The sequence below is a fragment of the Anabrus simplex genome, chromosome 10 (assembly GCF_040414725.1).
Source record: "Anabrus simplex isolate iqAnaSimp1 chromosome 10, ASM4041472v1, whole genome shotgun sequence".
In the NCBI taxonomy this organism is placed as follows: domain Eukaryota; kingdom Metazoa; phylum Arthropoda; class Insecta; order Orthoptera; family Tettigoniidae; genus Anabrus; species Anabrus simplex.
Window position 1 is genome coordinate 15,143,777 of NC_090274.1, and position 12,168 is coordinate 15,155,944.

The window sequence follows — 12,168 nt, forward strand, 5'->3', positions numbered from 1 at the left end:
AGCACACCTGAGCGAGACAGGAGGCTTTACGGACGGCTGAATAGCGCCCCCACCGCCCGACTGACTACCTGCCAGAGAGCTAGCTGTCAGGGGAGACTGCAGCAGGTAACAGGACTCTGTTGCCAAATCTACATCACAATTCGCTCCAGAGTCAGTCCCACTCAGGTTTCACAGACTTAACTTTTTTGGATGAAGAACACACATGACAAGAATGTGACAGCCTGTCAGAGTCATCAGTGTATCAAATAACGGGTTTTATTCTTCACTGTTTGAAAACAGAGGGTAGTATAGTGTATATATACAAGTTGTGAGACCCCAGAGAAAAATTAAATTAGCTTTCTGGCACAAGAAAACAGCGGACGCTTGCATATCTCGTCCTGTACTAAACTAATTCCTGCATTAATCTACTACACCTACAGGGCTGGATCAACACTTTATTCGGCCCCTGCCGGCAAAAGAAATGTGAGGTCCTGCTTCACATATCGTAACGAATTCTAGGTGAAATGGCAAGTGATTTCATTGCTGGATACGGACGTTTTCCGCCTCTGTGGTGCAGTGGTTGGTGTGATAAGCTGCCACCCCTGGAGGCCCACGTTCGATTCTTGGCTCTACCACGAAATTTGAAAAGTGGTTCGAGGGCTGAAACGGACTCCACTCAGCCTCGGGAGGTCATCTGAGCAAAGGGGGGTTCGATTCCTTCCTCAGCCATCCTCGAAGTGGTTTTCCGTGGTTTCCCACTTCTCCCCCAGGCAAATGCCCTGATGGTACGTAACTTAGCACCGGCCGCTTCCTTCCCTCTTCCTTGTCCATCCCTTCGAATCTTCTCATCTCCCCACAAGGCTCCTGTTCCGTATAGCAGGTGAGGCCGTCTGGGCGAGGTACTGGTCCTCGCCCCCAGTTGTATCATCTGACCGAAAGTTTCACGTTCCAGGACACTGTCCTTGAGGCGGTAAAGGGTGAGTCCGAGGGAAAAACCAGCCCAGGAGGTTAAACGGATAAAGAAAGAAAGAAAGAAAGATATTGAGGTTGTATACAAGACAAAAAAACTCAATATTTCATTCCTTCCCACCCACACGCTTCCTCAAAAGAGTTTTTTTTACAACTGGCTTTACGTCTCACCGACACAGATAGGTCTTATCGCTACGAAACGACAGGAAAGGCCTACGAGTTGGAAGGAAGCAGCCGTGGCCTTAATTAAGGTACAGACCCAGCATTTGCCTGGTGTGAAAATGGAAAACAACGAAAAGCCATCTTCACGGCTTTCGACAGTGGAGTTGGAGCCCACTATCTCCCGGATGAAAGCTCACAGCTGCGCGCCCCTAATCGCACGGCCAACTTGCCCGGTAAGGTAACCACGACAAGAAGTTGGGTGTAGTGGTCAGAGGTGGTGGTGGTGATTATTGTTTTAAGAGGAAGTACAACTAGGCAACCATTCTCTATATAACACTAATCAGAGAGAAAAATGAAAGGGATCCGACACTTTGAAAAATGAAGATATCGGCCAAAGAAAGACAAGGGCCACGAAGGGCATGAAAATGAAAGTCTCCCTGGGCCTCGAGTGCTCTAATTCCGTCGTCAAAGTGAGGAAACAAGTGGCAAACAATGGCAGGACTCAGCTGAGGGCCCCGTGGTCGCCAAACTACATTCCAACGTTCAGAGTCCCTGGGGCAGTGTAGTGGTCAGTTCAGGAATTAAACTGGTACCAATACTCAATTTTTGGCGTAGGCTGAGTCAACCTTAGACCCAAGTACCTCTCCAGAAATAGAAGACAAATTTCTCGACTTGCTGACGTGGAATCCAACCCACGTCCCTGCAGGTGATCCGACCACGTGTTTACTGCCTTCGTCCAATTTTGTACAGAACTCTTCCTCCTGTGGGATGGAGGAGAAGAATATATCCACAGAATCTTGTGTCGATCGTAAAAATGAGACTAAACGAGCTGAAACCCCAAGGGCTCTCGAGTTGGGAGCACAGATTGGTCACCACGGGACTGCAAGCTGAGTCTGACAGCCTCTTCACCATCATCTTTCCCATCTGACTTCCCTTGGTTAACTCTTGTTCTCAGACCCTGAGGCCTCCGAACTGCTTCCATTTTGTCTTCTGGTTCCATTTAGGTCAGTTATTGATCACGAAAGACTGTCCTTTAACAGCGTCGCTCCAGCTTGCTGGCATTTAATAAAACAATGTAGTGTCACCGGTCCCTCTACTACAGTTTCCACACATTCCACGCAGAGTACGCACACAATATTAGCGTCACGGCCGTGAAGCATGAATGGCAGAGCTTCCTGGAGGGACCAACAGCCACCGGATATGAACTGCCGGAGTAATGTTCTCATTCATGACTACCGCTCTATTCATATCATAAGAGTGGCCTACTCCCACACCGGCAAATGAGCAACGAGCCCGTTCAATAATAATAATAATAATAATAATAATAATAATAATAATAATAATAATAATAATAATAATAATAATAACAATAATATGCCATAGAGAAGTTGCATGAGATAGCATCAAAGACAGGCCTCCAAATATCGTATGAGAAGACTCATATCATGGCTAATGGACACCAGAATATCCAAAGATCCCCGCTACAGACAAATTATGGAATAATCACACAGGTCCCTTCCTTCAAATATTGGATTGGACAGGAAAGCTAATTTAGAAAGAGCCACCAAACTCCTGAAAGCATACCGAATAACATGGAACCACTACAATAAAAGAGTGATGTCACGAAATGCAAAACTTCGGCATTACAAGACTGTTGTTCTTCCGGAAGCCTTGTATGCCTCAGAAACCACATCTCTAGGAGGCCACTCTAAAATGGATGAAATTGAAAAACAAGAACGAAACATTCTGAGGAAAATATATGGCCCCGTTCATGTAAATGGTATATGGATCAAAAGGAAAACTGTAGATTTGTACAAAGCAATCGACAAGTTCACCGATACTGTACGCAGGAGACGATTGGAATTCTATGGCCACAGCTGTAGAATGGACGACACTAGATATGCAAAAAGATTGCTTGGTATAATTAATTCAAAGAAGGTCAAAATAAGCTGGTTTGAGGAAATAAAGCAGGACTTAAAAGAAATGAACATCACAGAAGATGTCATCAGGGATCGCAAGGCTTTTGGGAATCTGGTTGCAAAGCACACGTTCACGGAAAAGGCTAAAAGAACCACAAGGAAACAATGGACGGAAGAACGCAAGAAACAGTATAGCGAGTTCATGAAGAGATTTTGGAAGGAGGAGAAAGGAAAACCATCAAGCTAACAAGTTCCAACGCGCTCTGTAAACGGGCATAACGAAGAAAGAATAATAATAATAATAATAATAATAATAATAATAATAATAATAATAATAATAATAATAATAATAATAATAATACCGGGCGAGTTGGCCGTGCGCGTAGAGGCGTGCGGCTGTGAGCTTGCATCCGGGAGATAGTAGGTTCGAATCCCACTATCGGCAGCCCTGAAAATGGTTTTCCGTGGTTTCCCATTTTCACACCAGGCAAATGCTGGGGCTGTACCTTAATTAAGGCCACGGCTGCTTCCTTCCAACTCGTAGGCCTTTCCTATCCCATCGTCGCCATAAGACCTATCTGTGTCGGTGCGACGTAAAGCCCATAGCAAAATAATAATAATAATAATAATAATAATAATAATAATAATAATAATAATAATAATACACAAGAACCTCATTTATCCGGATCAAAAATAATACACATTTATTTTTAATTGTACAATATTTCTTTTACGGGGTCGATTCTTCTTGATTGTCTTTTCCACCAAGCGTAGCTAAGGACAGGAATTGGAAGTAAGTCGACCGGGGTCCATCAAAGGTACCGTCGCGGCATTCGCCTGGAATTGAGAATGGGAAACCGTTGACACAATTCCTTGACACATTCGCACGCATTCCCGGATGCTCGGACGTAGACGTGAACGACGTAAATGGCTGGTTGAAAAAAATGACGGCTTAATGACAGATGAATAAATAATTACTGCCTCTTGTTCCTCGGCAGGTATTGCCGAGAGTGATGGTGAATTCGAAAATGAAACCGGCCCTCCATCAGAAGAAACAATTACTCATGGCGATGCAACAATGCAGCTGGACAAACTGATGGCCTATTTAGAATCCCAGACTGAAACCACACCGGCAGAACTGATGTTAGTAAAACGTCTTCGTGATCGTGCTGCGCGCAAACGCTGTACAAATGTAAAAGAGAAAAAGCTGACCCATTATTTTAGTGCATAAAACAGAGTCGTAAATGTAAGAAAAGTGTTCTTAAATTTTTTGTACAATTGAAAAAATGTATTACCGTACAACTTATGTTATATATTAACATGTACTGTATTTTTTTAAAGTTTTTCTGGATTTTCCGGATTTTCGATAATCTGGATCGGTTCCTGTCCCGACTGCCCCTGGGGCCCGTTTTAGTCACCTCTTACGACAGGCAGGGGATAACGTGGGTGTATTGTTCATCTGCGTCCCCCACCCACCGGAGGTAGGGAGTCATGAAAGAAGGAAGGACTGCCTTTACATTAGATGCCCTAATAAACCAGAGTCGAAAGAAAACTAAATTAGAAGGCCTAGAATATCGAAAGCTCATAAAATTGATCAACAGGAACATTATACTGACCATTGTTGTGATGTGATTTGTCTCTTTTGCTGCCACTCATCTCCGATAGATTAGATGGGATCACACGTCAATTTCGACGTTCTGTTTTACTTTACTAGAAGGCAGAGTTTTTATACATTTTGTCGGGTAAACACCAAATGTGTCACCAGAAATATTTTAGAATCCGACTTCGTACGACAAAGAATGTCGCCCTTCCAACTGTCGCGTCTGAACTCCAGCGAAAATCCACGGAGAGAACTGAAAGAAACTAAGGTATCGTAGAAAGTGAAGACCCAGGAAGGCATGAAAATGAAGGACTCCCTAGGCCTCGGAAATCTAATATCGTCGGGGTCGGAAAAGAACAGGAGTGAACAAAGAGAGGTCGGCAAGACCAGGAGCGTGGCACTTGTAAGTGGAAGCAATGCCTGGAGTCTCCCCTGAGGATTCACGACAGACACGGGATACTGCCCTCACTGAAAGGGGGATCCAGGATGGAACAATAACATGTTCCCTCAGCTCCCTCCACCATCACGAAGTGAGATTTTCGTCATCGTAGTTTAACCTTTGACCGGCCAAGTGAAAGGCGCTCCAGCCGCTCAGAACAAGGCCCCCTGTTCGAAGTGGGCGCTCGAGACCCGTTATTAATTATCATTATTATCACAGGCGGCTGTTTAGTCAAGGAGAACGACATAATGGCAATTTATATTGTGACGATATAACGGTACAGGAGGGATCTTTATTTATTAATTCATTTTAAGCATCCCACGGGTGCTGTCTGGCTCATTTGCGCTACCTTATGACCTTGAAGACGTCTAGTATTTCTTAAGATGGATACACTCTATCTCCAGCGTTCTCGCTAGGACCTTTTTAATGGGCGCTCCACCCTGATGTCTTTACAAACCGCCCGGCTAACACAACCGAGATACGTACTAGTTTTACGAGTCACTGGGTGCTCCAAATTAAAATGTAAATACTGTAAAATTGTTTATGTAAATGATAAATCTTCATTATTGTCAGCATAATTGCATCAATTACATCGGAGTTTAAATGTTTACCTTGACTATCACGTAATGTGCGCGAGCGATGTCTGAATTAAGGTGGAATCGCATGCGAGCTCGATTCCTTTCACAACTTGTTTTACGTCGCACCGAGAGATAGGTCTTACGGCGACAATGGGATAGGAAAGGCCTAGGAGTGGGAAGGAAGCGGCCGTGGCCTTAATTAATGTACAGCTGTGAAAATGGGAAACCTATGAGAACCATCTTCAGAGTTGTCGACAGTTGGGTGGTGGTGGTGGTGGTGGTGGTGGTGGTGGTGATTACTGTTTTGAAAGTACAACGGGCAACCATCCTTTATAAAACTAACACTAATCAGAGAGAAAAACTGGAAGGGATCCGACACTTCGAAAAATCAAGGTATCGGCCAAAGAAAGACAAGGGCCATGAAAGGCTTGAAAATGAAAGACTCCCTAGGCTAGCCATATAACGTCGGGGTCGGAAAAGAACAAGAGTCGACCAAGGGAAGTCGGAAAGGATAGATGAAAGTCAGAAGCCTTGCACAAGTATGTGGAAGCAAAGCTCCTGTTGCCCATTTTAGTCGCTTCTTACGACAGGCAGGAGATACCGTGGGTGTTATTCTACCAACCTCGCCCACAGGAGGATGCTAAAAGTGGGATTCGAACCCACTATCTTTCGAATGCAAGCTCACAGTTGCGCGCCCCTATCACAGGCAAGATTATAACTGTGTTTACTGAGATGATAAAAGGCGCATTGTAGTAGAACTCCTCTTCCTGCAGACGAGAAAGTGCTTCCGCGGCTGTTTATCAAGTTAGATCTCTCGCGGCTAAATAAGACCGGGTGAAATCAGCGGATAACTTCTTGTAACGCGGGAAACTGACCGAACAGTGACTTTCATCTCATTTGGTCAAGCCTGTCGACCAGCCGATTGATTGCGCCGGTCTTTTAAGGAACTACCTGTTGTTTCCGGCGACGAGCTGTGCTTACCTTCCTGTCTGTCGCGACAAGCGACTAAAAGGGAAATGCAACAGCGGTCCTCAACTTGGATAAACTGTATGACTGTCGCCACTCCAATCCTGGCTGATGAATACAGGATTTCCGAAATGAAGTTCGGAAAAGTGGTAATGTAAAACTACAAGCTTGTGGGTTGGTGACCACGGGGACCAGAGCTGAGTCTAGAATTGCATCTTCGCACTTCTATGGCTCCGCTCCCGTCGATACTAGGTTTGCGAAACATAAGGTGGTGGCGGTGATTATTGTTTTAAGAAGTACAATAATAATAATAATAATAATAATAATAATAATAATAATAATAATAATAATAATAATAATAATAATAATCTGACAAGCCACTAACTAGTTCTACGGTTTTCAGAGACGTCGAGGTCCTGCAGTTCCTTTACGTGCCAGTAAATCTAGCAACACGCGGCTGGTGTAACTGAGCACCTTGAAATACCACCGGACTGAGCCAGGATCGAATTCATCAAGTTGGGTTCAGAAATCCAGCGCTCTATAGTGCCAGGTACTCGGCTTGAGAAGGTGTCAGCCTCAGCTAAAGGTTGCGTAGTCGCTAGCCACACTCCCAAGTTGACAGCCCCCGCCTCCGTTTAATCGTCTCTTAAGACAAGCAAGGACTGAGTTCGGAGAAAATACCCAAACTCTGCCTCAACAATCAAGGAAACTCCCCAAGATAAAAGTATCGATAGGGAGTGCTGTCGCAGTCCCCATGCGTAGTTAAGATCATGATCAACTCAGCTTTTGCTCCTCGCGAGTTTTCTGTCCTCGCTGAGCTGGCCTTAGGACACCTCGGTTATTCACCCAAATGCTTAGATGCAACCCCATCACTGGAAACGAAAGCCGCGGGCTGATAACTTATTCTTTGAACTCTCCTAGGAACAAAACCAAGATGAAAACTAGCCGGAGCGAAGTGAAGTTGGCGATCCTTGGCATGAAACATTGTATGTGAACTAGATACTGAAATATTCAAACAAGACCAAGGCACTTGCAAACAACAGAGTTTGTTGACAAGCTTCTAGCAAAGCTTTGTGTTTTCCAGTGGCTTGAAAGGTCGGCTACTACAAGTAAGGGATACCGCTCTCACTCACAGAGGGCTTTTCAGAATCGCTGGTCGCCAATCAGTGCTACTCTGAACATACTGGCGGACGACAGAGGACTGAGATGTTGTTCCAAACATCACTTCACTAATATTGAAGGGTCTTTGGACGAGAGTAAAATACAAAGGACCCGAAATTTTCTTTTAAAATGTGCAATTTCTTAATGGAATAATGTTTCAATAATGCCTTACTGAGAATAAATTACGTAACAAAGCAATGTATTTATTTTGCTTGAAGAAATCATCGAGAGTGATTCACATCCGATGACTTTCTCATTCTGTTACAAGACCAAAGAGAAAATAGCACTTCCTAGCCTCCAGCTCTCGTCGTAATAGCCGTCACTTTCAAGTCGAAAGTTTCCAGTTCCTGTGGCCACTATTTGCCTCCTCCAGAGTAAACACCGTGGTTTCATTGAGAAAGAAGTCTGCCCCTGTGAAGAATGAAGGGGAAACATGGGGATGGATCTTGAGGGAAGAAATGAAGAGAACAAGATAGGTCGGATTGGAGGACGTGAAACTCACGCGCAGTTAAGAGCGTGGCAAGTCTCATTAATTCTGGTGTGCGTATTAGCCTCCTTTTTAAAGAAAGTATTAGTTTTGCAAGTTAGACAGAATTTCAGGGTTCATGTCTTGAAGACTTGAGAAGATCAAGAAAATCGCATGTAAAATGGTCAAAATTGGGATTCGAAGCCCTTTCATTTTATAATTATCTGCAGCAAAGCCAATGATGAGAAACTGGCTTCTTTAATACAGCTTGGATGTAGAATAAATAGACCTACACAATATATCATTCAATTAACGAAACAACAGAACGGGTAGAAATTCGGAGTATGACGATAATGGCATACGCTAGAGTGAACTGTATCTTGCTCCACATTACACTTTCTTGATGCAGAATCAGATATTTTTTTCCTTACTAATAAGCACTTTCCACGAGATTAACGTTTAAGATTAGAACTTTCCTTTTTTCTTATTTGTATCTTCCATACATGGCCTTCTTCAAAGTATGTTTTCATCAACCAATCACATAATACTACAACATGCAGCAAGCATCTTTGACATCCGTTCCAAAACAATAGGTGATATAATCTCTGGTCAGTTTTCTTCTCCTTGGTTTAAGAAGCAGGCTCGTTATTTCGAACTGATGTATTTCTGTCCTCGAGTTAACTAACAAACAGGGTACATACATGAGAATTATATTAACTCTTTTGATATTTTTGAGCAAATTATGTATTAAATAAATTAGATACAAGCAACTGACTGGTAATGTCTCAGATGTTTAAGTACTGGGAGGATATTCAGTTTCGATGCCCTAAGATTGGATAAATGTTAAACTGGGATAGATTATAAGCGAGTGTTTAACCTAATTTCTTGCATTTTACGTTAAGTAGTATCAGGTCAAGTAAGACACGGTGTTAATCAATCATCATCATTGTCTAAAGGCTTTGCCTTGGTATCGCTGCAACCATTGATCTCTTCTCTCTGCGATCCTTTTCACATCTCCATAACCTTGACATCCCATCATGTCAACCACTTCTTCAATGATCTTCTTCCGTGGTTCCCCTCTGCCTTTCTTTCCCATCACCTTACCTTCGAACAAGTTCTTTATGAAGTCATTATGCCGGAGAATGTAATCAAAAACTGACGCTTTTCTTCTTTTTATCGTTGTTATTAAATGTCTGGGTGTTTATTTCTCTAAGCACTGCTTCATTAGTTTTCTTCTCAATCCAGCAAGTTCTTGTAATCTTCCTCCTTAGCCACATTTCCACTGCCTCTAGTCGTCTCACGTCCTCTTTCAAGAAAATCTATCCTTAATCAATGATCAATCTATATTTAATATCCGAAACACATCGGTGGAATTCTAGATTGTTAATTAAAGAATTGCGAAATATACGAAGATAATTACCGTATGTTAAGTTGTAGAATACATTGTTAATGTTCGTCATATGAATGTCCACCTCAAATAGATCGTAACGTTAAAGATGTCGAAAAACTGTTTTAATTGTTGCTCATAACTGAATATGCAGTAATCCAAAGATACTAGAAACGTCCGAGTCGAATTTACGAATCAGTACACACGCCATTACAAAAGTCACCGACTATGCCAAGGGAGCGTCCGAAGCAGTTCCGAGACGGGCCCCTCAATCTCCGCCAACTAGTGAAAACTAAAATTCTCTTATAGAGGGTTAATTTAGAAGGCAGTGGTTGGCATTACACATTCAGTTGCGCGGTACAGCAAATTCAAAACACAACACTGTTATCGTTGCGCGTGAAGGGAACTTGGTCGTACGGTAAGTAATAGTGCTTGTTAGACGAAAATTTGTTGAGATTCCTTCGCATTGAACGAGATTTTTGATCCAGTTTTTTGAGAGTATGGAGTGAAATTACAATTATACGCGTTCTTAGTGTGAAGAAATTGTATTATGATCATGAACGTTTCACATTGAACTACCTAGCTGTTGCGAGTAAACGTGTGTGTGATTGTGCTTCTTACCTGCTGTTTGGAATAAAATTCAAAATATAAACTGTGTGCATTATGCTGTGTTTTACTTCTTCCTTTCCTTCTCCTGTTTTCCATTCTCATACATAAAAGTCGTGGGAAGGGTTTAACGAACGAGCGAAAGAATGAGGTTACGTTAGATCGTGATTTAGGCAAATATGGGCGTTTTGGGGTTTTATATGAATTGCATTAACATTTTCAGTAATCAATGTTGCATTTATTATCTAATAGATGTAAATGTACATTACAATGCGAACGGCGAAACAACGACACAAGCTAGCATTATAGCAGTATTGCCAACATACAAATACGGTAATTGCAATTTGCTTTTCAAGTAAAAGACACGAGAGAAGCTTTAGATACAACTTTCCTACCGAAATGCAATCATTATCTCTATCACAATTAAAATTTTAACAAAGTAACAACTGTTATTATCAAGTTTATTACGAGGTATTATCGTGGTATTTATTTCCTTATGTTGGCGGAGATACAGGGGCCACTATAGCTTCCATGACCTGTTTTCTCAGTGAACTATATTATTCAGGAGTGACGGATCTATTTCTCTTATATGATCCTTGGACTATGCTATTTTGCTTCATGTCCCACGGACATTCTATAACATACACCGTAGAGGATGGTGTAGTTTCTTTGCTCTAGGTGGCCTTGCCCACGGGAGAGCAGTGACTTACGTATATCCGGCCCCCAGCTCTTCCCACAAGCCCAACAACGCCCCCCACACGCGAGGTTCACACGACACGAGATTATCAGCAGACCACGTGATCAGCACAAGACAAGGACTTACCATAGATGATCACTTCACAAAACTGACGTGTTCATAAATCGACTGTTTCAAGTCATAATAATGACAAGAAAATTAGGTATGAAGAGGGCTGGCAGCTGAAGAAAACAATGTTGTGAGAAGGAACATACAAATGTCAATTCACATCATCTTACGCTAAAATGAACCCAGGGGGGTCTGTTAATGGTACTGAATGAAAGCTTAAAAGGCATGCCAGAGAGAATCATGCGATACTATTTTCGTATTATTAGCAAAGTTAAGTTCTGCTGTGTGTGATAAGGTAAGTAAATGCCTCTTACACAACTACAACCGTATTGTAACTAAAGTTGTAGGAACGTGCCATTAGCGTAAGACTTCTTCAGTAACATGATTCCTGTAACCAACATCAAAAGAAGTTTTACACTTACCTTGAGAGCGCAGAAGATGCACGACTCCGCCATACAGGCATGGCCGGACAGTTCGCGGAAACTGCGTCGGAATATGTCCAGATGCCATAGCACCTGAAAACAAGAAAAGAAGACAGCCCCATGTAGTAAAGTGCTAGAAGAGAAATAAAAGAAAAATATTGTTTAGTAGATCGCTACACATGACACTTAACGTTAAAATCTGTTGATTTCGTGATCATAGCCACAGGACCTCCAGTGATATGTGACTGTTGATATCGTGATCATAGTCACAGGACCTCCAGTTACATGTGACTGTTGATATCGTGATCATAGCCACAGGACCTCCAGTTACATGTGACTGTTGATATCGTGATCATAGCCACAGGACCTCCAGTTACATGTGACTGTTGATATCGTGATCATAGCCACAGGACCTCCAGTGTTATGTGACTGTTGATATTGTGATCATAGCCACAGGACCTCCAGTTTTATGTGACTGTTGATATGGTGATCATAGCCACAGGACCTCCAGTTACATGTGACTGTTGATATCGTGATCATAGCCACAGGACCTCCATTGTTATGTGACTGTTGATATCGTGACCATAGCCACAGGACCTCTAGTTACATGTGACTGTTGATATCGTGATCATAGACACAGCACCTACAGTGTCATGTGACTGTTGATATCGTGATCATACACAGTACCTCCAGTTGTATGTAACTGTTG

General features: G+C 42.6%; 1 protein-coding gene across 4 annotated transcripts in view; it reads right to left on the reverse strand.

Moving 5' to 3' along the window:
* Positions 1-12,168, reverse strand: part of ec (echinus) — a 281,434-nt gene that overhangs the window by 62,507 nt on the left and 206,759 nt on the right. For all 4 annotated transcript variants that reach the window (XM_067154367.2, XM_068229548.1, XM_068229547.1 and 1 more), the window contains one exon: positions 11,460-11,552. In XM_067154367.2, the coding sequence (XP_067010468.2) occupies positions 11,460-11,552 (93 nt within the window). The remainder of the gene's footprint in view (positions 1-11,459; positions 11,553-12,168) is intronic.